General features: G+C 55.6%; 1 protein-coding gene across 1 annotated transcript in view; it reads right to left on the bottom strand.

Moving 5' to 3' along the window:
• Positions 1 to 27824, bottom strand: part of CLUH (clustered mitochondria homolog) — a 40738-nt gene that overhangs the window by 8243 nt on the left and 4671 nt on the right. Inside the window, exons 2-20 of the mRNA XM_064165819.1 lie at positions 19401 to 19597; positions 17851 to 18022; positions 17581 to 17724; positions 17245 to 17372; positions 15937 to 16091; positions 13430 to 13555; positions 11786 to 11933; positions 10978 to 11070; positions 9380 to 10074; positions 8010 to 8227; positions 7282 to 7386; positions 6187 to 6287; positions 4553 to 4705; positions 3981 to 4043; positions 3096 to 3340; positions 2338 to 2422; positions 1612 to 1765; positions 416 to 555; positions 228 to 308 (exon numbers count right to left, since the gene is read on the bottom strand). Of these exons, the coding sequence (XP_064021889.1) occupies positions 228 to 308; positions 416 to 555; positions 1612 to 1765; positions 2338 to 2422; positions 3096 to 3340; positions 3981 to 4043; positions 4553 to 4705; positions 6187 to 6287; positions 7282 to 7386; positions 8010 to 8227; positions 9380 to 10074; positions 10978 to 11070; positions 11786 to 11933; positions 13430 to 13555; positions 15937 to 16091; positions 17245 to 17372; positions 17581 to 17724; positions 17851 to 18022; positions 19401 to 19597 (3203 nt within the window). The remainder of the gene's footprint in view (positions 1 to 227; positions 309 to 415; positions 556 to 1611; positions 1766 to 2337; positions 2423 to 3095; positions 3341 to 3980; positions 4044 to 4552; positions 4706 to 6186; positions 6288 to 7281; positions 7387 to 8009; positions 8228 to 9379; positions 10075 to 10977; positions 11071 to 11785; positions 11934 to 13429; positions 13556 to 15936; positions 16092 to 17244; positions 17373 to 17580; positions 17725 to 17850; positions 18023 to 19400; positions 19598 to 27824) is intronic.

Below are 27824 nucleotides of genomic sequence, written 5' to 3'. Positions count from 1 at the left end.
CCCACCTCCAATTCTAGCAGGACAACTGCTGACCAAGCAGGACACTGTTAACACCAACACGGAGGGGTTCAGTGTACAAACTGGTTAAACCCAGAACCTCTGCTGCAAGTGGAGGCCTCTGGGAAGAGCAAGGCTGCAGGAGGGACAACTGCAGCTGCTTTCTAGACAGGCTCAGAGAGTGGAGGAGGCCACAGGAGGTGCTGCTGCTCCCCAGCAGCCTTACTCACGTATTCTTGGATGGTGTTGGGATGCTCAATACCCAGGACCCTCTCGCTCATTAGCACCGCTTTCTGCTGATTACTTAAGGCCTAAACAGAGCAGGAAGACCCAAGAGCAAGTCACACAAAGCACAGCTGAGTGAGCAAGCCCAGGGGTGGCACAGGAGGAGGAGTAAGCAGCCCCTGGCCTTGCTTACCTCTGAATAATCCCCCATGATGTAGTTGAGACGAGCCAGCAGCCTCAGGCAGGCACAGATTTCTACATGCATAGCACCATACACATTGTTGAACAAGTTTAAGGCTTCATTGATGAGCTCACAGCCCTCCTTCAAGAAACCTGAGAGAGGAGATGGTCAGGATGGGTAGGTGCTAAATGACCCTGCCACTGCTGGGGGGGGGGGGGGGGGGGGGCACTGCAGGGGTCTCTTAACATGCACCAACCACTGCCTGGGAAAGGGCTACCACTGCCTGGGAAAGGGTTAAAGCTGGCGGTAGGAAACTGCCACCCTGCAGCCACCCTTGGTGACTCTACAGCAGGTTGCTCTTTCAGGTGGTCGTGGAGACCATGATCCTCTACCAGAACGGGGAGTGGTGGCAGTGTGGCTTTTATGTAGGCAAAAATCTCTCTCATATATATATATATATATATATATTTAATACCTAAGGGGGTCATCAGAAGGCTGGGACAGGGATTTGAGCAGGACCTGTTGTGACAAGACAGGGGGGAGTGGTTTGAACTCAAAGAGGGAGATTCAGACAGGAGAGAAGAGAGGGTGGTGAGAGGTAGAGCTGCCCCTCTCCTGGAGCCATTTCAGCTCAGGCTGTCAGGGGCTTCCAGCAACTTGCTCTGGTTGCACATGTCACTGCTGACTGCAGGGGGGTTGGACTGGATGACCTTGAAAGGTGCCCTCTGACCCAAGCCAGTCTGTGATGCACTGGCAGGGTGGAGGGCAGTGGCTGTGCCACACTGCCCTGTCCTTCCTTCCATCAGCAGCTGCCTTGAGAGGCAGAGGCCTGCTGGCTATGGAGAGGAGGCGGCTTCAAGATGACTTTACTGTGACCTTTCAGTATCTTAAGGGGTCTACAGGAAAGCTGGGGAGGGACTTTTTAGGCTGTCAGGGAGTGATAGGACTGGGGGGAATGGAACAAAGCTAGAAATGGGGAGATTCATACTGGATGTTAGGAAGTTCTTCAGCATGAGGATGGTGAGAGACTGGAAGGGGTTGCCCAGGGAGGTGGTGGAAGCCTCATCCCTGGAGGTGTTTAAAGCCAGGCTGGATGAAGCTCTGGACAGCCTGCTCTAGTGTGAGGTGTCCCTGCCCATGGCAGGGGGGCTGGAGCTGGCTGATCCTTGTGGTCCCTTCCAAACCTGACTGATTCTATGTGTCTGTACCTTGCTGAACCTTTGCTTGCCCGCTCTGGAAGAAGTGGAAAGCATCTGAGGCTTTGGGGTTCACATGCTTCACGACAGGGAAGATGTTGAGGATGTCCTCCTCCGTGAAGGTGGGCTTGTGCCTGCTGTCAAAGTTGTACTCCTTCAGCAGGATCTGGAGGTACCAAAGAGAACACAGCTTATGGGCACCACCTTCATAGCTACCTGGCAAATGAGCCTAGAAGTCTGCCTGTGGAGCCACAGTCAATGCATCTCCTGTACCACCACCCAGGGGCAGAGGGCTGAGAGAAGGGCACTGTAGCTGGGCACCACCTGGTGAGATGACACTGCTGTGGAACCTCATTCCAGCCCAATTCCTGCATCCCACAGAGTGCTGAGGCAGTGCTATGGGGAAGGAACCCCAAGGACAACCCCAAAGTCCTGCTCTGCTCAGCCAAGAGCTGCCTCCTTTGGATGGGGAGTGCACATCTGCAGAACTTCAGTTGGGGCTTTGTTTTGGCACAGAGGAGGCTCCAGGAGTTGCCTCCTGGCTGCTTCACCGTTCAAGGGGAGCGCACAGCAAGGTCACTCCAAAAGGAAACTGGAGCAGAAACTTTTCCTCAGGGCTGGCACCTGGGTTCCACCACAAAGACCTTCAGGGACTTGCTCTGTCTGACCAGCTGTCCTGGGCAAGGCTATGGACACCCCCCTGTGGTGGGCCAGGGAGAGCAAGGCTGTGGATCTCACCTGGACTCCAGTTTTGAGGGAGATCTCCCGCAGCAGGGTGATCTTCTGGAGGCTGTACACTTCAGCTGCCTGGTCAGCATTCTCACTGCAGAAAGCACAGCCCAGCTTCAGCTTCCAAGGCATTCTCTGCTCAAGGACATCCCCCTGCTCTGTCTGAAGTCCCTGCACAGCTCAGCGCTGAGCTAAGGCTCTGTGGAAGCTCCCAGAGCAGCTCAGCAATGCTTTTGCCTGCAGTCCCAGGTGTGTGCTCCTCAAAGCTCCCTACAGAGCCCAGGCACAAGCTGCCCCTAATCTGAAGTCTCTCTCAGAACACTTTGCTTGTGCTGCCAGTTTCACACTCACTGTCTGCACCTGCCAGCAGCCTCATTCACCATCTCTATTTCAGATGCAGGAGAAGCTGGCTTCCTTTTTAGAACATACTCTCCCTTCAGTCTACACCATCAGATACTGACAGATACTTTCTGACTACCTCCCTTCAGCTCTTGCCTTCTGCACCACCATGGGAGGTTCCTCTTCCTCCTCTAGTTCTCATCACTGCCTTTGCCTCACAGATCTCACTTCAGATTTCAGTTACACTTCCCCCCAAACTGCTCTCTGCCTCATTTCCTTCCATTCTAAGCCTGCAAAACTACCTCAAGAGTTCTAAGTTTCTATTCAAACAGCAAGCAAGTCACAAAGACAGGTCCTAAAAGAACAGTGAAGGCCACAGGCATCTGGTGAGGATCCAGGAACAGAGGAGAGCAGTTTGCTCTGCTTACCATTCAAGACTAAAGTCAAAGTAGCTCTTTGCTTCAGAGCAAATGTTCTTCCAGAGCTCCTGAGGGGTCATGCTGGCCCATGCAGTGTTATCAGCATTTCCAAGGTTCCTGTTTTTCCTTTTCTTGTTCTTTTTCTTGGAGACCAGCTCATCAGCTGGAAGATGGGCAATGGGATTTGGAAAGGAGCTCAGGAAGCAATTGAGGAAGTGGCTGATGGCTGCTGACAGACCTGACAGCTCCACGCCCTGCAGTGAGACACCAAAATCAGTGGTGGAAGACACCAACAATCTCACAGGCTCTGCTCTGACCCCCAGCACACACAGTCCTGTCCACACAGCAAGAGGAAAGTTTGCCAAGAGAGGGAGATGAAGGCAGTGTTTGCAAGTGAAAGGAGCACAGACGGAATGATGCAGATGAGAGGTAAATCTATCCCTCCACACACACCCCCAGTTCCATTTGGGGCTGCAGCTAGGAGAGAGACACTAGGAAGTGCAGCTGAGATTGAGGCTGGAATAGTGGCAGGAGGAGGATACTCTGGTGGTACTGCAGTTAAAGCTTCTTAGAGGGTAAGAGCAACACTGCTTGACAGGCAAAGGTATCACAAGGAAAACAAGCTGTGATTTCACACTGAAAAGCCTCCATCCTGAGTGAGAATCTGGGGAAGAGAAGGATGAAAGGTTCCTCTCTGGGAAGGAATCTCCAAGTGGCAACTTGTCCTTCCCACAGGCCCGCACCCAGTTCAGCACTAATGAGATTGTACTTCCTGTTGCTAAGCAACCCCCCAGCAACTGCCTAATGACAGCCTAGACTCCAGCAGCTCTATTTGTGGCAAAGAGTCATTAGAGAGGACACAGAAGGCAAGAGGTCAGCCTGCAGAGCCCGTACCTGGAGGTAGGTCTTGAAGATGTGCTTAGCCGATCGAGTGATCAATTCGCTGATTCCTATTTTCTGCCCAAAGGAACAGAGACCAAGAGTCAGCTGGCAACAGCAAGCAAACTCTTTGCTTTTCTACCAGCATCTGCAGAAGAGGCTCTCTCCAGTCCTCTCTCCACTTCTCACTCCACAGCACAGAACTGCCCTGGAGCCAGGGAAGAGCTCCTTGGCACAGCCCTCGCTGGCAACCACAGGCTACCTGTGCTCACAGCACCTTTCAGCTTGACCCAAAGCCTGGATGGATCACAACAAATGCATGGCTTAAAATCCAGCTGTGACACCTGCTGCTGCAGCTGGGACTCCCTGAAGCACTCCTCTGTCCCAGAGGACACTCTGATCCCCTGCTATTACGAAAAGCACAAAGGATTTGGGAGCAGAACTTCCCCATCCCCCTCTTACAGGCCCCTCCCCCTCCTGTTTGCTTTCTACACAGAGCAGGCAGTTGGCCAAGCTGCAAATCTCCACAGGGCACATTCTGCCAGAGGAGTTTTAGCTGCCAGCCTGAAGTTAAGCCTGATGCTTACAAAAATGTGATCTAGCTGAGCACGGCCTGGGGTCTTGGTGATGAAGTTGATGACTTTGCCCAGATACCGCATGTTGATGCCCCTCTGGTGCATGGCCTCTGCCAAGGTAGCTCCATCCATGGGCAGCACTGTGTGGTCCAGGCAGTCTTTGACCTGCAGGGTATGTACAGCTTTAGTTACTGACAGTAGACCTGAAGGAGACAGTTTCTTTGGCACAAAGGACTGCATCCAAGACCTGAGCATGCAGCATCTCAAGCAGCCTAAGGAGACCAGTGGAGGTTGTGGTGGTGCCCAGCACAGGGATGCTGTGTGGGCTATGACCAGCCCAAGGTCATAGAATCATAGAATCAACCAGGTTGGAAGAGACCTCCAAGATCATCCAGGCCAACCTATCCCCCAGCCCTATCCAGTCAACCAGACCATGGCACTAAGTACCTCAACCAGTCTTTTCTTGAACACCTCCAGGGATGGTGACTCCACCACCTCCCTGGGCAGCCCACTCCAATGCCAGTCACTCTGGGAAGAACTTCCTCCTAACATCCAGCCTATACTTCCCCCGGCACAACTTGAGGCTGTGTCCCCTTGTTCTATTAGTGGTTGTCTGAGAGAAGAGACCAACCCCACCTGGCTACAGCCTCCCTTCAGGTAGTCACACAGGGACTCTGCAGAGCAGGGTCTCTGAGCATTCCTGTGGCTCAGGAGCCACCTTTCCTGTGCCATGGCTGATCTAACTTGTGGAACCAGCAAGCTTAATCTTCAAGGACCTCACAGTCACCAACTAAACTCATTTCCAGCTAAATACTACAGGGAGTTGTGCACACTTGGCTGATAAGGGGACGTGGCACTTGCATTTGCAGCTGTGTAGCAGAGCTGATAAAGTCACTGAATTCATGTCACAGAGCAAGGGTTGCCCATGGCAGCTGGTTTTGCCCTGCCCTCACACTGCTTCTGCAGTATGTGGGGGTCACCAGTGTGCCAACTACCTCACAAAACAGCAGTCATCAAGCCCTCTTCTGATTCACTCCTTTTGTCATTTGAAGGCTAAACAGTTGGTCTTAAAGATTATGCTGACTACGGAAGTAAGGGATGTGCAGTTCACAAGAAACTTTCTACCAAGGACAATCTCCTCCCCTGTGTAAGACCAACCTCTTGGTGTGGAGATCACCACTTCTACCCCTCCCAGCTACAGTGCCTGCTGTGGCACAGGCAGTCAGTTTAGAGAGAGTCTTGGCACTTTTTATCTGGCCAGCTGCAGGGATGAGCATCCAGGACTTACACAGGCAGATTTTACAGCAGATATTAGCGAGAACAAATTCCCAGTTCACTCCACAATCTCAGTCACCAACAGCTGGGGCCAGGCAGCACAGTAAGCTGGCCCAGGGAGGGTCTTTACTGCCCTAAGCTCTTAGCAATAGCTGATAATTACCAGTGCCCAAAGTTGTGAGATGGACTGAGGTGGGAAAATTGGGCCATGCTGCAAGAAGGGAAGTTCCCCTCCCTCCATTCCAGCTTGCAGCAGAGGAGGCTGTCTGCTGGTCAACAGGCTTCACCCACCACTGCCCCAAGGCACGGGGAGGTTCCAGCTTGAGGTGAGCAATCAGAGGGGACATTACTGCTGGATCTCAGCTCCTTACCAAACCTGGGATCTGGCAAGTCAGCAAGAAGGCAGCAGCATCTTTCAGCAACCGCTTCTGATCCTGCACCTCCTCTTTGCTAGACTCGGGAAAACGAACCCCTAGGAGAGTAAAAGAGGAGAACATGAAACATCAGCTGGAGAAAAGTCAGGTACAGGAAGCATCAAGGAAGAGCTGGTAGGGAGTTAAAGTGATTCTGCCTCCTGGGAATTAAAGGTGCTTCTTCAAAACGTCCTCTACTTCACCTGTTTAAGTAGAAGGAGCTGGAGCTGCTCCTTCCCACTCACTCACTCCTAACACAGCTTTTAACAGCTCCAGTTCTGCTCCCTGAGCACCTGCAAAGTGCTCTGTATGCTGCCAATGCCACGAATCAACTGATAGACTGGAGTGGGAATGTTCCAATGGATGGAGCAGCAAATAGCTCAAGTGCTAGAAACTCAGAGCCCTTTGCACACCAAAATGAAAATCAAGTTTCAAGTTCTAGCTGCTAGTTGGTGCCAAAGCAGCCTGAACAAGCTCCTTCTGCTGCATCTATTCCAAGCTCAATCTCACTGCATGGCCATTCTCCTGCAATCTGCATGCACACAGCCTTGGTGCAGAGCTTCTTCTGTATTCCCAAAGGACAAAGATACTGATTCCAGCCATGGCAAGCAGCATGCAGCTGAGGCATGCCTTTGAGAGGGCACTGTGACCTGCTCACCACCACGTTAAACAAACCCTGCCCTTTGCCAAGGAGCCAACATCAGCTGTTCAACTACAACTGTTGTTTTCTGTGTGTAAACTACTACCTTAGGAGCAAATTAATTATTTTCCCCTCCCTCTGCTTCTTTTCATGTGGTCTAGCAGCTGGGATGTTGGAGAATGGCAAGAAGCTCCTTGGCAGCAATGTGCAGACCTCCCCCGAGCGCAGCGGTGGGAGCCAGCTGGAGCACTGCAATCAATTACCCTTCCCTCTCTGCTGCGCATCTTGTGCTTCATGGAGAATCCTGGGCTGTGCCCAGCCAGCCAAGAGCCAACAATAGCCCTGGCTACAAAACACCTCTCTTTTGGCTGTGCACTCTGAAGGAGGACAAACCCAGCCCTGCGCACACGTACCTGGGGAGAAAATGTCTGGGTTGAAGCGGATGTCGAAGGAGGTGTCGCTGGTGGAGCCCACTGCCTTGCAGGCGTTCCGGATCACCTCTCTGCTTTTGGGATCCACTGGAGCAGGGAGAGAACAGAATACAAACCAATGTGGAAGAGATCCAGAATACAAATGAACCGGGATTTCAGACAGTGATAAGCCTAGATAGCACAGATGAGTTCTGCCAATGATGCCCAGAGCTGCCTGTGCACTGCAGGCTGCCCAGCCCAGCCAGCACTTGCTGCCTTCCACCACACCAGGCTCTGGCAGCCCAGCCCTGGCCAGTGACCCCACAGACTGCTGTCAGGCTCTTGCTCCCAGGACAGAGCTGATCACAATTTCTTAGATTGGAAAAGACCTTCAAGATCATCAAATCCAATCATTAGTTTCACACCGACAAGTCCCTGACTAAACCAAGTCCCTCAGCACATCTAATCACTATGAATCGCTATGGTTGGAAAGGACCACCAGGACCCAAGGACGAAGGCTGCTGCCTTCGGGGACATCCACCCAGCCAGTCCCTGGGGTGATGGATTCACTGCTGTGTGACAGCTCCGTGCCAAGAGAACACTGCTAGAAGCAGCCAGAGCTTGGCCTCTTTGATAACCACCAACCACCCCAGGCTGACACGGACAGCTCCCACCAGTGACAGCCCACCCGCTGGGGTGGGAGGCCTGGGCTGCTGCTGAGGATGCAATACCTGCTCCGTCATCAGAGGCAATGGTCTCGGCGAGCTCCTTCACCTGATCGAGCCCAGCCACGCTCTCCTCCATTTTCCCCTCCTCGGGCTCAGGCCTCTCGCTGTCTGCAGAGCCATTCTCTGGAGAGGAGCCGTTTTCCAGTGCTCCAGAGCTCTCCTGCTTGTTGGCTTTCTGCTGCATCAGCTGCAGTGCAGCCAGCTTCATGAATAAGAGATACCTACAGTGAAGGAAGAGAGGAATTCAGCACACAGCAGAGCCCAAGAGGGTCACTGCTGCTCTGTGAGGGCAAACCTCACAGTTTTGGCATTACAGACCACACAGCTTCCCTGTGGAAAGGCAGCCTGTGCTCATTCTTCTCAGGAGCTTTCCCAGATCAAAGCAGTGCACACTAGTTTATCAGGAGCAGCAAAAAAAAGTGGGTTTCCATTACCCATCACAATGGGGAATTAATCTCCTTGCAGTGATTACACATTGCTTTCCACAGGCAGCAGCAGCAGCCAGCTCAGGAAGCCTTTACTGCCAGCCGCACAGGACCAGACAGCTCAGACCAGCAGCAATCCTGCCAGGAGACCTCAGCTGAGGGAGGACCAGGCTCTGCTAGCCAAGGAGCAGCAGCAGCACCCCACGGCCACAGTCCTGCAGGCAGCTGGTCTGGAAGCTGTCCTGGGGCCCAGCAAAGCCTGCCTGCGGGCACATGGGGCACAGGGAAGGGCGCTGGCTGCACAACTGGTTGCTCAGGAGGCAGGGCTCCTCCGTCAGCAATGGGAGGACTCACCTTCCCAGCAAGCAAAGCACAGCCTCTGACCATCTGTGAGAGCAGACAGCCTAGAGCCCTCCCCCTTGGAAGCAGAAGCATTAACACCACCACACCACTTGTCCTGCTCCCAGAGCTCCTGCTTCCCTGCCTGCACCAAGCCAGCCTAACCACCACCACATCCCACCACAAAAGTGCCTACAGCAGTTCCCACAGCTGAGGAGAAAAAAAAAGGTAGCATTCAAGACATCTGGAGAGCCTCAAGAAGCTAAATCCTTCCCATTCTCCAGCCATCAGAGTACCTGCAGGGACAGAACTTGTACATGTAGGGGCAGAACACAACCAAAGCAGCTCTGGAGACTTGAGGTAGTTTGAGGAATCCTGGTCTTTGTAGTTTTCTCAGGGACCCTGAACAACCTGGAACCCCTCAAACCACGACAAGACTGAAAAGCAAATGCTCCTTGCCCATAAGCCACTCAATGCCATCTTCACCTCTCAGCAAGGTTCTATGATTGCAGCTGCACAGCCCAGAAGGAAAAGTTGGGATGTCTCTGGGACAACACAGCCTAGTCCTGACTTGGAGCATGAGCAGAGGAAGGGAAGATCTCAGCTCACCTGTGTTCCACAAAGGCATCCACGAGCTCTTGCCGGAGGCAGCAAAGCTTGTGCCTGTGCTGCTTGGGGAACCCCATTTTCTTACAATCCACTGGCATCTCCTCCCCTTCCACGGGCAAGAAGTTGAGGTCGGGCGGGAAGGTGCGGAGCAGGTCCAGGATGTAGTGCCGCCCGTCGTTGCCGATGATGCCCTTGCACTCCACCGAGGAGCACAGCTCCACCTCCTCGTTCTTGTCATTGAGGACTTTGTGCTTCTGGATCTTCAGCGGCCTGCTGGTCTTCTCCAGCAGCTCCAGGTACTTGGGGTGCGAGACGACTGTCTTGCCAAAGTCTATGGAGCCGTAGATGACGCTCTGCTCCTGCTCCCGTTCCAAAATGCCAGGAATAATGGACTGAGCTGTCACCCTGTAGCCTCTGTAATCCACCACCACGGTCCCCAGCGTGTAGAGCCCCTCCACATCCACAGCATTGTAGGTCCTCACGCCGTTCAGGTCGTTGGTAGGAGCCACGTAGGCAGCCACGTCTCCCCCAAAGTCCTTGTAGTGGTCACGGACGTCGAAGCCCAGGCTGAAGAAAATGTTGTTCCAGATGAACATCTGCATCTTGGTCTCCTCGCTGGGGTTGATGGCCATGACGTTGCCGTCGATGACGGCCATGGCGCCTCTCGTTGCCGCCGCTGTGAAGTCGCTATGAACCTGCAGGCAGATGGAGAGCAAGCTGGGTAAGGAAGAGCTCCCACCTGCCCAGCACCTTGCTCTCAAAGCTCCATGCCAGCCTCTCCTCCTCTCCTGCTGTTCTCCAGCAGGGCATCACCTGGCTTCTCCCTTTGTGAGCCTGGCTAGCTGTGGGAATGTGATGTAAGAGACAATAATAAGCATAGAAGCATTTGACCTTTATTCCCACACCTTCAGGATGCCTCCCACAGGGGAGGAAAAGACAGTGGGACATCTGGCCCAGGGAAAAGACCAGACATGCTGTATGGAAAGGACTGGGCTGTACTCGCCTAGGTTATGCTAATGTGTAAGCACGTGCTCTATGCTCAAGACTATATAGAGAGGCATAACCAGCAATAAAGGTCTCCAGCTGGATTTATGCTGAACCATCTAGAGTCTGTATAGATCCTCGTGCAAGTGGTGACCCCAAGGTGATCCTGAAGCTGTGGGAGTGAAGGTCAAATGCTTACACACTGCTTGCTACTATCTCTCCTACATCGTGTTCCCACAGCTGGCGGCATGGGCACAAGCCCCGGGAGCTCCTTCAGGGCAAGCACAGCTCAGACTCACTGGCTCTCTGCAGAGGAGGGCTTAGCTCTGTGGGCCCTGTCCTCTTGTCCCTCCCACCCACTAGAAGCAAGACTGGATCAGATAGCACAGAGGACCAGCAGGTGGCTGTCCTGGGGTCAAGGAGAGCAATTTCTCCCCGTGGGGCTGGGAGCAGAAGACAGATGTGCTAGAGGGAACAAGAGCCCTGAGACTGCAATCAGTGATTCTCCTCTGGTGGTTTCTAAAGGGTAGCCCAGGCGAAGTGCCCAGCTGTGCCACGCCATGGGCAGCAGGGAAGGGGCTGTGTGAGGAGCTGCCTGCACATCCCAAAGTCACCTTGAAAATGGCTCGTTCCCTCAGCAGCCTCTCGGGCAAGTTCTTGCGCGGCAGCTCCCGTGTGGTCTGCAGCTCCTCGTTCCAGTCTCTGGTCTGAAAGAGTCAAAGCCTTGTGGGATGCAGGAAGGGGCTGGCAAAGCAGGGGCACTGCTTTATAAGGCATTTAGTGAGAGAAGGGAAAGGGCAAGAATTCAGGCTGCTGTGGCATTCAGAAGTGAATTAACAGCAGGAATGAACACTCCTCACGAGTGGACTCCGTTCAGAGCAGCCTGGGACAGATCTCACATTAGCCCAGCTCATGCAGGGCAGTTTAACTGAGAGAGCAGCTTGCTGGCTCTGGAGGAGTATGGTGCAAGTCTCCCAATGTAGTCGCACTGCAGGCAAGCAGCCAACCATGGGCAGCTGGTACAGCCCTGCACCACTCACAGCCTCTAAGATCTGATGCTGTGAAGCTGCAGCTGAAGCCTTCAGAATAGTCTGCTCAGAGACAGAAGAGCTGTTCCAGGCCTGACTGGCATGGATGAGCCCTCTGCCTTGTGTGCAGGAGCACTCGGGGCCAGGACGTGGGATTTATAAACACCCAAGCAGAAGCTGCTCCTCTCAGAGCTTGATGTGCACAGGGGGCTGCACCCTGAGCAGCACAGCCCCTGCCAGCGAGGGCCCAGCAAGGACAAGGACTCCTGTGAGTCTTCCATCAGTGAGGAAAACCCTTCCACATAGCAGAGGCCTAAGTGCCAGAAGCTAAGGGGTTCCCAGTGCAGCTGGCAGCAGAACTCTTGCCAGTGTTGAGACAAAGCAGGAGCAGTACCTGTCCAGGTATGTGTTCTTCATAGCCCAGCCTAGAGGTGTAAGCGTCCTCTGCCCGCACACAGTCCATGGCGTGCTCTGCCTGCGGGGCTGTCCAGCTGTACACCTGGAAGGGGGTGGCTATCCTCTCAAAGGGGTGCCTCTGAACCCTAAGGTGGGAGGAAAGCAAGCAGACATTTTTCCAGGGGAAGATTTCTTTCTATTCCAAGAGAATGTTCCCTCTGCTGCAACATCAGGTCATGACAAACAAGACCAGGCCTCAGGGGCTGCACACAGGGCTGGACCTCATGGTGACCAGCTGACACCACCAGCAGCCTGCAGAATCACCTGGGCTTTCCCAGCCTCTTTTCCCAGTTTTAGCCTCAGCTGCATCACCAGAGACCCCCATCATCCTCCAGCACTCAGAGGCAGAAGATGCCCCCTCCCAACCTAGCCTCAGCTCTTGCATCAGTCCACACAGGTGACAAACCAGCCCACAGCCACTGCTGAAGCAAAGGAGGAAGCTCCACCCGTGGATCTGTCTGCTCTCAGCAGGTGCTGCAGCCTCATCTGTGTTTACTGCTGGCCCAAGAAGCAATCAGGGTAATCATTTTTACGTGGCCAGATAGTCACAGTGGTGGCTGGAGGCCACTGCTAATTTCCAGCCCTTGTCTAGTGTCACTTTCATCTTCTTAATGAGAGCAGAAGCAGAGCTCCTGAAAGCCACACAATGTGTTGGCAGTGTGCCCCCTGCTGAGCCCAGGCAGTTCATTAAGGGGGCTCTGAAGAATGACAGAAAGGCTCTGCACAGCACCTCCTGTCCTGCAGCAGGAGAAGTGTTCCCTGCAGCAAGGACAGCACAGAACAATGCATGACTGTTTCCATTGTTGTTGTAGCAGCCAGAGGAAAGGAGAGAACGGCAGCGTGCACAGACATGTTTTAAATCACTCTTTTCTCTCCAAAACCCTCCTGTTACTTTCCCTGATGTTTTTATATTTCAGCCTCTGGTTTGGATTCGGGGCACAAGCACCTGCTGAGCAGGTTACCAGCCCACTGCCACACTTCACAGTAACTCTTAGTTGCCTGGCTAGCTAGGAAGTCACCAAGTCTCCTAGAAGGCACATAGCCAACACAGAAACTCAGCAAGAAGACCCCCATCTCAAGAACTGCTCAAGATAGTTTCCCCACTGTGAACACAGCACAACATCTCTGGGCCTTCCCTCCTCCTGCACAAACAGCACTAGGCAGTTGGGTTCTCAGCTGAACTCCAGGTGAGCCCCACAGCTGACACTCCCCTGGCAACGCGGAGCAGACAGTGCCCCAGCCTGGCTTTAGGCTGAACTGAAATCCCTAAATCTGTGTGCTGGAAGCAAGAGGCATCTCCAGCTACAGCCAAGAGAGACCATGCAGTGGATAGGGATCAGGACTCTGGGCTTCCACCAGCCCATTACTGCTGTGCTGACAAGTGCTGTCAGCTCCGGCAGGGAAAGCAGTCACAGAAGGATGCTGCCATGACATTCAGTCAGGTGTTCTGCGGTCTCAACCACCCAGAATGAGCTCAGACACAGGCACTGCAATCCTTGCTCTGTCAGTGGCATCCAGCTCCACAGCTGAGCCTCAGCAGGCAAGGTCCCAAGAGCCAGCAGAGAGGACAAAGTGCTGCTACCGTTTCTTCTGCAGAGCAGAGAAGTTTTTTTTGAAGGTAGGGCTGATCTGGTTAAGTAGTTCCACCAAGGAATGACTGAGAAAACTGGGGCTTGCAGGCTTGGGGTTGAAGTTGTATGCAGTAGACCTGCAAGAGAGAAAGGAAAAGTCAGGAGCTGCTGTCATACCTGAGACTTCCCACAGCTTAGGGACACGAATGAGAGCACTGCATGAAAGGCTCAGCATGACCTTACTCACAGATGGGGACCACAAGGGCAGGTGGGCTGCAAGGGCCCTCTCCAGTCTCTCCACATGAGACACAGCCACGAAGCCTCTGCCTGGGCCCTGAGGACTGCACGGCAAATCTGACTCAGACCTATTTCAGCCACCACCAGGTTCAAGACAGGCTTGCATCTTCACAGCTGGGAGGTCAGACCTCACAGAGCTGCCCAGACACACCAAAAGCGCCTTTGTCTGACTGAGAACCCAAGGGAAACGGCCACAACTACACCAGTCATGGGGTGCCCTCTCAAGAGACCTCATCTGAGCACCAGGCCTGCCAGGAGCACCCCAACACATCCCCCTCCCCAGGTGACACCTTGCCAAACTCTAAAGGCCATGCTCATGGTGCCCCTTGGTCTCCTGGGACCTGCACTCAGAGGTGCACCCTCAGATTCCATTGCTTTGAACACTTCTTTTTGCAGCTCTGAGGGCAAACAGGGGACTACAAATGATTTCTTCCACAAGCTGGTTTAACAGAGAGCACTTCCACTGCATCATCAGACAGAAGGTAGAAATGAGCTTCAACTGCCACCTAGACTTGAGACTCTCCTCTTCAAGCAGCTTCATTCTCCTGCTGTGAGTTCTAACCTTGCATTTCAAACAGGCAGTGATGGTTGCCCAGGCAATTATCTGGACTGCAGGATCAAGGCTACCCAGGGAAGTTTCTGAGCTGATGTCTGCTCAGGTACAGCAGGGTTTGTAGCTCTGAAGTTCTCTCCAGTCCACCCTCAACTCAACATGTCTCTGGTCTGAGGCTGCTGGACTGGATGGACCCTGCCCCTCCCTCAGCACAGCCACGGGCACCCAGAGCCCCTCCCAGCCCAGCTCAGGAGGTTCTGACAGGCTCTGCTTCAGGGCAAAATGAGACTGCTGCAATGGTCAGGAAGGAACTCTCTCCCAACTCCAAATGCTCTCATTAGCTGATGACATTATGGGATGTTCAAACTTTCCCTCAAGCGCCAGGCATTTATCCACTGTGGAGAAGTGGTATCAAGCATAACTCAACAGCCCAGTCCAGTAGAGCAACTCCCACAAACTCAAGTGAGCAGCCAATGACACCAAGCTGCTCTTGCCCAACAAAACACAGAGCAGCCACTCCAGCAAGTCCAAGAAGGCTCTCCTCCCCCTCTGCTCTGCTCTGCCCTGCTGAGACCACACCTGGAATACTCTGTCCAGTTTTGGGTTCTCCAATTTGAGACAGACAGGTACCTGCTGGAGACAGTCCAACAGAGAGCCACAAGGATGATTTGGGGACTTGAACATCTCCCCTACAAGGAGAAACTGAGAGCCCTGAGGCTGTTTAGTCCTGAGGAGACTGAGAGGGGATCTGATCAATGTCTATAAATATCTGAGAGATGGGTGTCAAGTGGAGAGGGCCAATCTCTTTTTGGTGGTGCACAGTGACAAGACAAGGAACAGTGGATACAAACTTGAATATAGAAGGTATCACCTCAACATGAGGAGAAACTTCTTTATGGTGAGGGTGGCAGAGGCAGTGGAGCAGGCTGCCCAGAGAAGTTACGGAGTCTCCTTCTCTGGAGAATTCCCAAACCCACCTGGATGCATTCACAGGCTCACAGGATGTCAGAGGTTGGAAGAGACCCAAAGAGGTCGAGTCCAATCCCCTGCCACAGCAGGACCATACAATCCAGCTCAAGTCACACAGGAACACATCCAGACAGGCCTTGAAAGGCTCCAGTAGAAGGAGACTCCACAACCTCTCTGGGCAGCCTGTGCCAGTGCTCTGGGACCCTTCCAGGAAAGAAGTTCCCCCTTGTGTTGAGCTGGAACCTCCTGTGCTGCAGCTTCCATCTATTGCTCCTTGTCCTATTCCAGGGAGCAGTGAGCAAAGCCTGTCCCCCACTCCTGACCCCCAGCCCTGAGCTATAAACATTCATTAGATCCACTCTCAGTCTTCTCCAGACTAAAGAGTCCCAGGTCCCTCAGCCTCTACCCATCAGGCAGTGCTGCTGATGATTCAGGAATCATCCTCATAGCCCTCCGCTGGATCCTCTCCAGCAGATCCCTGTCCCTCTTCAATTGGGAGCCCAAACCTGAACACAGTACTCAAGATGGGGTCTCACTAAGGCAACCCTCGGGGGATCTTGCTTTTGGCAGGGAGGTTGGATTGGATGATCTCTTTGGGTCCCTTCCAACCTCTAACATCCTGTGATCGTCTGTGTGTGGGCTCTTCCCCAGCTGAGTGCCAGGAGCTGAGGCAGGGCAGGAGGAAGCACAGCTACTCACTGGTTCAGGTAGAAGCCTCGCGTGGAGGCGGTGATGCTGACGTGCCGGTCCTCCACCGTGATGATGTAGAGGTACATCAGGTCCCCGTGCATCTTCCGGTTACCGGGGGGAGGGTTCCAGCCACTCATGGTCAATACCTTTAGGCACTGCAAAGGCTACAGCAGAACACAACAGCAGCAGCTTGATCAGCAGGAATCACAGAATCAGTCAGGGTTGGAAAAGACCACAAGGATCATCCAGTTCCAACCCCCCTGCCATGGGCAGGGACACCTCACACTAGAGCAGGCTGCTCACAGCCTCATCCAGCCTGGACTTAAACACCTCCAGGGATGAGGCTTCCACCACCTCCCTGGGCAACCCCTTCCAGGCTCTCACCACCCTCATGCTGAAAAACTTTTTCCTAACATCTAGTTTGAATCTACCCATTTCTAGCTTTGTTCCATTCCCCCCAGTCCTATCACTACCTGACGGCCTAGAGTCCCTCCCCAGCTTTCTTGTAGCCCCGTTAAGATACTGAAAGATCACAATAAGGTCACCTCAGAGGCTTCTCCTCTCCAGACTGAGCAGCCCCACTCCCTCAGTCTCTCCTCACAGCAGAGCAGCTTCAGCCGTCTGCTCGTCCTCGTGGCCCTGCTCTGGACACCTTCCAGCACCTCCATATCTCTCTTGTAATAGTGGCTCCAGAACTGGATGCAGTACTCCAGATGGGGAATGAACTCCCTCGAGTTCCAGAGTGTTCAGCGCTACGCTCCTTTCACCTGCTGCCCTCACTTGGTTCTAAACCCAGAGCTTACAGCAGAACCTGGTGTCAGAGCAGAGCCTTCCTCTAGCTGCTGCAGCTCACTAATGCCCCTCACTCTGCTGCCTTCCACCCCGTAAGACACAGGTGAAAACAGACACCCTGGGCCTTTGGGCCACACAGGGCATGGATTTCTTGCTGTACCGGTTTTCAAATGGCAGCTTCTAAACTGGAACCCAAGTGGTAGGGTATGGGAAAGCCAAGGGTAATTTGTGGTGATGTGCAGATCCTGTCATCAGGACTCTGCAGAGGAGCAGAGCTCTCCCCTCCCTGCCACCCCTCCTACCACAAGTGGCCGTTTGACACCCTGCAGGTGTCCAGAGTCGGTGTCCAGCGCTCTGCACACGAGCTCTTGGACTTTATTCCTTTGGCTAAGCAGTGCTGTTCCAGCACTCATTAAGCAGCGAGCAGAGCAAATCCCAAAGTCCAGGGCAGCTTCCAGTCCCTGAACACTAGTTTGCTGCAAGGAATGTGCCAATAGCTGTTTGAATGACACAGGAGAACTCTACCTTCCAGTCTCTGTTCTGGGGCTGAAGGGCACACAGGGGTCTCTCTTTGCTACCTGGCAGGATATGTTCAGGAGGGGTGCAGTCAATTTGTTCCATTTCGGTACCTTTCTTCTTCCGTTTACCACTGTCTAGAAAGGACAGAGACAAAGTCAGTGCTGGAAAACACAGCATTCCCTCCTCCAGCAGTCCTCCAAGGAGGCATGCAGGAGTGCTCCCAGTGCTCCTCTGCACTCCTGAACGGCACAGGACAGCTGGAGGTGGGATGTGTTCGAACCAAGCAAGGAGCCAGGGGAAGGGAAACGCTGACCACGCCAGAGAAGCCTTTCAGCCCCGTACCTCCCAGGTCTCCTTCAGTGAAAACACTCAGGAAGGACAGCGAGTTGCAGTCCACACCATTGAAAGCATCTGAGGGGTCAAGGCTCTTCAGAAGGTCCCGAATGTGGCGCACGTGGATCCTGGCTTCCCGCACCGTGTACGGCTCTGCTGGGCACAAAGGAACGTCACAGCTGCCCTCTGGCTCACAGGGCTCAGAAAGCAGCCAGGGCAAAGGGCTGCCAGGCGGGCAGCAGCACTCCACAGGAACCCCCCCAGTCTGCAGGAACTTGCCTTCCACCACTTTGAGCAGCGAGCCCTCCTGCAGCCCCTCGATGGTCTTGAGCTCGGCGAAGTTGTCGAGGACGTTGCCGTCCAGCTGCAGCGAGAAGCAGGTCCGGTGGCAGGTGTCCTCACGGTCCATCAGCACCTGGTGGATCTCTTGCACCATCTCTTGAGGAGAGACCTGAAGAAGCCAAGAACCCAGACAGTTATTCTCAGTCCTCGGTGCCGAATTCTGTCCCCCTGCTGCGGGCTCAAAACACCTCTGGTACCTCTCCAGGCTTAGAAAGGCAGACTGCAGCTCCCCCTCCCAGAAGATCGCTGCAGGGAGGGCAGGGTCAGTCACACCAGCTCCATCCTGGAGGTGTCACAGCCTGGCATTGTGCCAAGAAACTGGCCTGGGACGGAGGCAGCAGAGAAGGAACGGTAAGGGGGGCAGGCTCTGCCCTTCTCCATTCATACTGCACACTTGTGGCAAGGCTCTAAATGATGCCCGTGGCAAACAGACCCCTTCTTCCCCTCCAGCTGCCATGGTATTGCAACACAGTCCCTGCCCATGGCACACTTCCAAGGCATGCCACCAGCAAGCACAGGGCTCCTGTGAGGCAAGAACTGCCCCAGATGTGCTGCTCTCCTACCCCCCTGCTCCAGCAGCACCGACACCACTGAGCTGGGAGGACTCAGGGTGGTTTACATAAGCGGCTTTAGCCGCCACGGGCTGCTATTATTAGCTTATTAACACCAACAGCCAAAGGGATTAGAGGAGAGAAAAGCTGGGCTGTGGTACAGCCCGTTCGACAGGGATGGCATTTGGCTGGCACTCTCTGCCAGCTTTGGGGAGATAAGGCTTCCCACTGGGTTTAGCTCCAGATGCCTCTCCCTGAAATTAGAGACACTTCATCCCCGAGGTTTGGGGGCAGCATCAAGCTTTATCAGAGTATCAGCCAGGCATGCCAGAGCCCATCCCCAGCTGGCACCACATGACACATGCAGAGGGGCAGCAGAGACAGAATTGTTTCCTTGATCTTCAGGCTGGTGCCTGAGTTCCCTGAGCTGTGCTGGCACCTGTGGTGGCACTAAACCCTGACTAGCCTGAAGCAGCAGCACGCCAGAGCTGTCAGGCCAGCAAGGGATTTTCCCTTCCTGAGAACCAGACACTGAGTCTTTCACAGCCTAGGCATGGGAATGCCACTTTCCCTGTGCTCAGCTCCATACCCGAGCCCCACTGTGATGGGCAAGCAGCTACACTTCAGCCAATTCCTCCACACCTGGCATCTGGAGCAGAAGACCCTCCCTGCCCTTTCAAAGTCTCAGCAGGCTCCTACCACAGCCTGCTGCTCACAGCTCCTCCTCTCCAGAAGCCACTCAGCCAGGCAGTCTCTCCCTCACACCCTCCATGTTTTGCTGCCTCCTTCCCTGCTTCATCCCATCGTGGGATGGACAAGTCAGGGAGCTGGGAGCAGCCTGAAGGCACTGTCCAGATCATGGAGGCTCCCTGGGCACAGCCCCTTGACCCTCTGGCTGCGGGAACAGTGCTGTGTGTGCCCAGCCCAAGGGGGTACCTGCAGGGAGAAGGGCTCTATCCCCGGCGCGCAGATCTTGACGGTGAATCCCGTGTCCTGGATGACAATGACCTCCTGGTCATTCCCATCTTCTCCTGGGTCAGCCTCCTCGTGCCCGTTCTGCCTGGCATCCTTCTCACCCTTGAGGCTCTCGTGTGGGCCGCTGCCATTCATCAATGCCACGCCAGAAGGGTGCTCTGGGCAAGAAGAGAGGAGTTTAGACAAGGTCTGAGCAAAGTCATGGTCCTCTTGGTGTGGGCAGAGAGACTGCTTTGGGCAACCTCACCATTCCCTGGCCAGCCCAAGCAAACAAGGGTTCAAGGGTGTTTGATTCTGCATTGGGTGTTTAGCAAAGCCAGGAGTGGCAAGACTTGCCCCTGGCAGCACAGCTCGTGCCTGGGGGTTGGCATCTTCTACAAACCCCATGCAGAGAGGGCAGGGAAGCAGGAAGGATGGGTCAATGTGCACCATGCTCAGCTCAGCCTTAATAAGCACCTCAGTTAAAGAGATGGGTGTGTGGTGCTGTGTGGCCAGAGGCAGCTGGGACCTCTGCACCAACATGCTACACAGCTCCAGCCCCTCCTGGGTGCTGCTGCCCAGCTAGGGAAGAGAGGCAGAGACACGGCTGTGCCGCTGAGCTCACATCACTTGGCAGCCAGTTTACTCCAGCAGCACACAAACAGCTCCCACGGCCCTGCCTGCATCTGGGCACCCTCTGCATTTCCAGCACACCTCCTGGAGATGCCATAGTGCCAGGGCGAGGCTCTGCCCAGGCAGTTCTGTTCAGGCAAAGGTGATGACACTTCAGAGGCTCATGTACAGATGTGTCACAGGGAGCTCTGTGCACGTCCCTCACATAGGGGTTGGTTTTTTTGTCCCAATAAGGTGCCTGAGGAAGCTGCAGGTCTCCTAGAGCAGCCTACGGCCACCAGCCTGGGCTAGGTACCATGCTGCAGAGGAGACACTGCACTGCTGGCCCAAGGTGCTGCCAGGGTAAGCTGGAACAGTGGAAAGAGCCATCGGTGGCAGCCTCTGAGAGAGGGAAGAGAGCCCCTTGGCCCCAGCGTGGGAACTGGGCACTGGTTTGACCTGCCCACCCTGGGCAGCAAAGGCTGGCAGGAAGCAGGTGCTGTGCCCCACCAGCTGTGTTGATGGCACAGCTGTCCTGCCCTGTTTGTCCCAGCCATGCACACCCTGGCAGTGGCCTCCAAAGTTACAAGTGGTGGTTCCAGCTTGGTGCTCCCAGGCACCCAGGGCAGGCTGAGGCCTTTCCCCAACACTGGGAACAGCCCTTCCGAAAGGCTGTGTGAGGTCAGGGCAGCCCAAAGCCAGAATAATGCCCTGAAGCTGCTGAGCACCAAGCTGCAGCCCTCCAGCCAGCTCCGCCTGGCAAGACTCCTTCCTCCTCCTCCTCACCTCCTAGCAAGACACAGTTCCAGCCCAGCTGTGCTCCAGGGGGAGCTGGCAGCTCACCCCCCATCATTCCTGACACACAGACTGGTGCTGCAGCTTCCAGACCTGAAGCTCTCATGGCTGATACTCACCCATCAGCCCCAACTGCTCCAGCAGCTCAGAAAGCTGCTCCACTGCCAGCACCTGTGACAGCAGCAGTGGCAGTGCTGCATCCCCACAATGAAGGCCAGGCTGCAGTGACAGGCCCTGCTGTGTCCCCCCAGAGGGTCACACACTATAGCTGACAGCAGCAGACCTGCCGCAGAGACACTGCCAGGGCAGAATCAGGGCATGGTGAAAGACAGGATGGAACTCAAGGAAAGCAGAGCTCTGCTCTAAAAGGCAGCAGGTAATAGCTACCCGAGCAGCCTCTGCTGCCTCCAGCCCCTCGGCAGCTGCTGCTCTCTTTCCCTGCCCCTTTGTGCATGTCCCCAGCACCAGCAGTTCATTTCTTCGACAGATGACACCAGAGGCAAGCCCGGTGAGAGGCCTGGCCCTGGCAAGCTGCAGTCATGCTAGAAAGGAGGAAGAAAAGCTCCACGCAAGTTTTGCCCTGAGAGATGTGGTTTCAGAAAAACCACACCATGCCCAGAGGGCTGGGGACAGCCTCTTGTCACACCCTGTCAGCCAGCACAGCCTTGTCACACCCTGCAGCCAGCACAGCCACGCTCCTGGGCTGCCTGAACACGCAGCAATGAGGAGGAAGCGCAGAGGAGCTGCTGCAGAAAAGCTCCACCTGGCATTACCAGCACCACCAACAGCACAACCCAGCAGGCTTCCTGCCCTGGCTTGGTCCAGCCCCTGCCCACCCAGCGGGGCAGGGTCACTGAACTCTGGCTTCTGCTGGCTCTTTGCAGACACACAGCACTCAGCCCTCCTGCCCTCCCCGAGTGAGGACAGAAGACTCCTGTGGAGGCAACACCTCCACGGCTCCTTACGCCAGCAGCTCCAGCTCTAGCCAGCACTGCCTTCAGTTCAGAAACCCAAGCTAAGTCTGGCCTGAGGAAGCCCACGGGGCTGAGCAGCAGCCTGCCCACGGCCAGTGAGACTTGCACAGCATGGGGCAGCTCCAGCAGCGTTTCGTTTCCACCCCAGCTGATGGCATCGGAGGGAGCTGGGAGCCTGCCTGAGGACTGGTGCCTGCTGGGTGCTGACTCATGGCATGTGCTCTCCCTGCAGGCAGCAGAGCTGCACCCACCTGCCTTAAAGTGGGTCACCAGCTCTCCCCACCCGCTGCAGCCCGGCTGTGCCACGGCCTCAGCAGCGCCAGCAGGGAGAGGGAGGCAAGGCCACTGGGCACGGGGTGCCAGTGCAGCCAGGGCGGCAGGAAGAGCAGCGGGGACGCCTGGAAGACGCCTGCAGAGCAATCCCTTCTGTCACTCACTCTCAGCTCAAGCCCCCGTAGCGGTGCTCAGCTGCAAGCTCCCACCCGCAGGAGCTGCTGCCTTGCCCTGGATGGTTCCACGGAAGGAGGCTGAGTCACGGGACCTGTCCCACCCACGCTGGCAGCGCTGCCCGCCTGCTCCTCCGGGGACGCATCGGCCTCAAGACAGCAGTTCCGCATCCTCGGCCAAAGGCTGCAACCTCCAGCTCCCCCCCAGCACCCTCAGGGACGCCCCAGCCACCCAGCAAGGACCCTCCTGCCCGTGTGCCCGCGGGCACGGCGCAGGCTGCCGAGCTGCTGGCTGGCAGCCCAGCCGTAACACCATGTTCTCATCCAGCTCCCAGCGCGGCGTGAGCAAGCCTCCAGCACACGCAAGACCCAGGCGTCAGGAGAACAGGCAGAGCAGAGCTGAGGGAGGTGGTGGCACTGGCACCCCCTCACCCCGGGCATCGACCCACGCTCGCCTGGCAGAGAGGATCAGGACGAGGATCGAGTTTCATCTGCGCGTCTGGAAGAGGAGCACAAGCCAAGGTGACAGCCCCTGCCCCGCTCACAGCTCCTGCAGAGTGGGTGGGCACCTCATGCCCAACCAGCCAGGCCCCTGGCCTGGAGGAGGATGCTCACCTGAGCATTGCTGGCTGTGCACCACGGCAAAGAGCACAGATCAGGGAAGCGTTTGCTAATAACTAATTAATGCTGAGACGAAGCTGCTTAAAGCAAGTCAGTCACTAATCCTTTGCTGAGAGCTCAGAGACAGCCACGCTGCGAGCTCAGCTGCTCGGGAGGGACTGTCTGGAGTGAGAAGTCTCCTTCCCTGCCGTCAGCAGCAGGGGAGGTCTAGAGGCACAAGGCTGAAAATGAAACCACCCTCTCCTTTCCATCACTGAATTCTGGAGTGCTCCCTCTTAGCAACTCCGGGGTCATTCTGGGCCTCAGATTCTGCCTTTATCTCCTCAAAGGTACTTTGAATTCTGAGCAGCATCAGCCAGTTTCTGCAGTCTCCCACCCAGCTGTGCCTGCAGCTCCAACATCTGCTGCTGGCACATGGAAAGCGAGCAAGGAGCTGCAGCAGACATCAAGCAGCCAGCTCGGGGCTGTCTGCCCTGCACATACCCAGCAAAAGAGAGTGGAGAAAAACAAGATCTACTGACAGGAAGGCAAAATTTGACCTTGAGACTTAAAAACTAATAACCAGAGCTTCTCACAGCCCAGAAGTCCTGGCAAGGACAAAACCAACTCTGTGTTGCCATGTGGTGGCACACAGCAGGGACTGGCACATAGCAGGGACTCCAGCAGCACTGTGCCAGTTCACAGAAGAGGAAAGCAGGATGTGGCCCAGCAGCTGCTCCCATCCCACACCACAGCAACTGGCCAGGGCCCCACTGTCCCCACAGCTCTGGGAAGCTGCACAGGGAGGACAAGCAGCCATAACTTGTCCCTGTGCCCAGGGCAGCTGCAGAGCTGTTCCGTCCCCACATCCTGGGCATCTCCCCCAACCTGTAAGCTATAGGCTGTGAGCTGGCACTTCTGTATCCCCTCACTGTCCCTCACCTGGCACAGCCACCCCCGGGCCTCAGAGGCCTGTGTCTGCAGTCACAAACGAGGATCTGCCTGATGGATTCAGACAAACCCAAGCAAAATCCTTCAGGTTCATTTTGCCAATATGGACGGGGCACAGTGCCCCTGTGCTAACCCCCTGGGGGGACATCTCTCCACTGCTCTCCTGTTGTTCCTCCTCTGAAGTCAAAACTGCACCTCCTGTCCCCTGACCCTCCTGCAGCCCCATCCCACAGGCACACGCAGCCAGCCACCCACCCCCGGCATGGGCACACAGTGTCTGGCTACAGGAAGCACACCAGTGCCAGGCTGCTGAGCACCTAGAAGAGTGAGCTTCTTTTTCTTCCTCTTCTTCTTCTGTTGCTGCTGCTGCTGCTGCTTCATGGGCAGTGCCAGCCCCTGAGGGACAGGGTCACAGCCTGGGCAGGCAGTGGGCTCTGTCACTACAAAACCAGCACCTGTGTCCTGGGCCTTAGGTGACACTTCGCTGGCAGGGACAGGTGGCACCACTGTCCTTTGGGCTGATGAGGTCTTCCCCACGCTTGCTGGCAGAGCAGAGGAAGGTGTCCCAGGGGTCCCCAGGCAGGGAGCAGTACCCCTCCAGCTCAGCAGGCTGCCTGGGCCCATTAAGGCTGTGTCCAAACATGAGGGTGCTTGTCCCTCGCCATGGCTCTGGCTGGTGGCACAGGCTCCAGGGGCTGCATGTCCCCCACCAGCTGCTGTCACCTGCCCTTCCCGGCGGCAGGATCCATGGGCTGAGCTACTGTCCTCAAGTTTCATGTGGCTCTCACAGGCCTGGAGCAACTGAGCATGATCAGCCCCAAGGTCGGCTGGAAGGGCAGCCACTGCCTGCCGGGATGGGCCCACAGTGCCAGCCACAGCTCCCAAACCACTCTCAGCACAGATCACCACTGGTCCTCCATCAGCCTTGGCAAGGTCCTGGATGTGTTGGGTGCACTTCTGCAGGCTTCCAGTCGCCACCGTGCTGGGGATGATGTCTGGATACAGCCCGACACACTGGGCAGCTTCTGGCACCTCCGGGCAGATGGTGCAGCTGGCAGGAGGCTTTGGTAAGAGGGGAGCCCTCTCATCGGGCGAGTTGGAGCTGCGTGGCTGGAAGATCAGCTCGGTGACATGCCTGCAGCAGTTGGCAAAGAGGCTGTTCCCCATGGTCACAGGCAGCCTGGCTCCTCCAACACCGGGCTAGGCAGTCGGTGCTGTTGGCACTCGGGTGCAGAGGTCCCCACCAGGCAAACTCCCAGGCGCCAGCCCTCGCCCTCCGCAGCCTGGCCCTGCCTGGCCTCTCTTGCAGTCACTGCCTTCTCCCGAGGCAGCTGCTTCTTGTCCCCAGGGTGGAAGCAGGCAGAAGCCTGGCAGCTGGCTTCACACGGTGCCCTGCACACCAAGCTCACCCCGCGCTGGCTTGCCAAGCCCAGACACCAGGCTCGCAGCAGCTCTCCCCAGGTCCCACCCAGTGACCTTCACCCGCCGCAGGCCTTCACCCCTCTGCCCAGCGCCACGCTCCCACCGGCACATCCACGGAGTCCACAAGCAGCTCCCTGGGGCTGAGGCTCTCCTCTGCCTGCCGTGCCGGAGCCACCCCAGAGGTATGTCTAAGCGGCTCCCGGGGCGCGCTGGCAGCAGGGTGCCAGCCCCATCGCTGCAGCCCAGGCTGGTTATAAATAGCCCAGCCTGGAGAGCTGCACCGGTGCACCACGGGACGGGCGCTGGGGCACCCCGGGGCTGCCAGCCCTGCGAGCTGCACTGAATGCCAAGGCGAGGGCAGTTACTATGGCACGCCTGGGCCCGGGCACAGCCATCCATACTAAGCAGGCAAGCACAAAACAGGCAAGCAGCGAACCAGCAAGCAGTCTCCAGACAGAATTTTCTGTCCCCTGCCTTGCTCTGCCTTATCAGGAACAAACCAACCACGAACCACACAGCCCCAGCGCCGCTCCTCTTCCCACCTTCCTTTAAGGAATCCCAGCAAGTGAAGCAGGGATTTGTGGAGCTGGAGGTTCCTGCAAGCACCGGGTGCCCAGGCTGCAGCAGAGCAGGCCACAGCATGCCACCAGCCAGGCTGTGCCACAGCCACCAGCTCCTCGCCTTCCCCCAGCAGCACTGCCAGGCCCCAAGGCCCCTCCGACCACCAGCGCCAGCCCGCACCAATGCCAGCACTTGGGTCCCTTTAGTGGCCCCTGCTTTTCCCAGCCAAGCGTGAGGGCTTTCAAAGCCAGGGTGTGATGTGCCAGAGCTGCAGCCTGACTCGATGGGCCCTGGCCCCCAGGAAAGCCTTGGTGCTTGCTCCCCATCCTGGGCAGCCCAGGTTCCAGCATAGACTTCCCTGGCAGGGCTCCCAAGCACTTCACATGCCTTCGTGGATGGGAAGGGGCACAACGTTGCACTGGGCAGAAGATAAATAAGTGCCACATGCCTAGGATAGCATCTCAGAACTCAAACTAAGCCAACAGTACACAGCTCACGTGAGCCCTTGCTCAAGGCCAGCACAGCACACATGGAGCAAGGGCAATCCCTTCTCCAAAGGCAGCCCTGGAAAGGCCAGGAGCAGCCCCTGGAGCCTCCATGCCAGCAAGCCACCTGCCAAGAAGGGGGCAGAAACTGGTTGAAAAAGCAGACAACAGAAAAACCTGGCTAGCTTCTGGTGTCCTTTGAAGGAGAACAGCTATCAGAAGAGAGGTTTCCCACCCACTCCAGCTCCTTTGAGTCCCAGTCCCAACAAGCAAGGAGCCCTGAGTACCTCATGGTTGGCTCCTCGGCCTTGGGAGCCAGCAGTATCTTTCAGACCACATCAGCAGGGGCAGCTCAGGTTTTTCTGATGACTTTTGAATGACTTTAGAAGTATTAATAGCTTCAACTCTTCCTCCTTACAGAGAGACCTCTGAAAAGAGGCAAAAATCTCTTCCTGGGAAGTACCTGGTCAGGAGGTCTGGTGAGCCTGAGCAGCCTTTCTGCAGCTCAAGCCAAAGCAGGTTCAGAGGAGGGCAGTGCATGCCAGCTCTAACAGGCAAAGGCTGGTGGCAGCAGAGCAAATGTAAATTAAAGTTCAGATGAATAATAAATGAAAATAAAGTTTCATGGACATAAATAAACTAAGCAAACATCCAGAGATGGCCCCAGTGGAATCGTTTCTGCAGGACATCCCATCCCATCAGAGAACTGGGAGATGTGACAGAGATGTCTCCTCCCAGCACCTCCACGGAAACCACAGCTTCCCTGGAACCTCCAGCACCTCAAGTGCCACAGGCACTTCTTTACCAAGGACCACAGCAAATTCTCAGAGCTGCTCAGGAAGTTCTGGCTGGTTGTAACCCATCTGTGGGCAGAAGGGTAAGCACCACATTTCCTTTCCAGTGGCTTCCCAGGTCTGGGAACTGGGCTGCAGCCTGTGGCTCTCAACAGGGCTCTAGGCTCACTGGGCTGCATGTTTCTGCTGTGGCACCAACAACCCACGGGTGGCAAGTGAAGGGATTGCTCATTCTCAGCTCCTGTGCATGCAGAGTGAAGTTTGGCTGGGCAGACCTAAACAGCTCCAGCCACATTCCAGCCTGCTCACAAGTTTGTGGCTTCTCCGTGTTCATGTTGATGCTGGACCTGAGCACCACAACTGTGCCCCGGGGCACTCAACGGGGTTCCACAGCTGCAGGCTCAGGCACTTACAAGCACCAAAACACCTCCTGCTTTGCATCTGGCATCCCGAGTTACCCAGGCTAAGCTCTCCACACCTGGGAACTATGTTTAACCCTCTGCAAGCTTTTATCTGCCCAAAGCTCTGGAAGCTGAGTCCTGAAATGAGCTGCCTGGGTGACCCTCCTCCAGCAACGCAGAACTCAAAACACCACAGAATCTGGGAGCAAAGACTAGGACCTAAGGCAAAGGGCAAAGATCAGCACCGACAGAAACATCAACTCTGTTAGGAAGAATCTGTTCCTCAAAGTCCAAGGGATGTGGATGAAGGAATCACATTTCAGACACCAAAAACCAGCTGAGAACTCTGCCAGAGCTCTATCTGA

The sequence above is a fragment of the Pogoniulus pusillus genome, chromosome 27, assembly GCF_015220805.1.
Source record: "Pogoniulus pusillus isolate bPogPus1 chromosome 27, bPogPus1.pri, whole genome shotgun sequence".
NCBI lineage: Eukaryota > Metazoa > Chordata > Aves > Piciformes > Lybiidae > Pogoniulus > Pogoniulus pusillus.
This window is presented reverse-complemented; position numbering and strand designations above follow the sequence as displayed.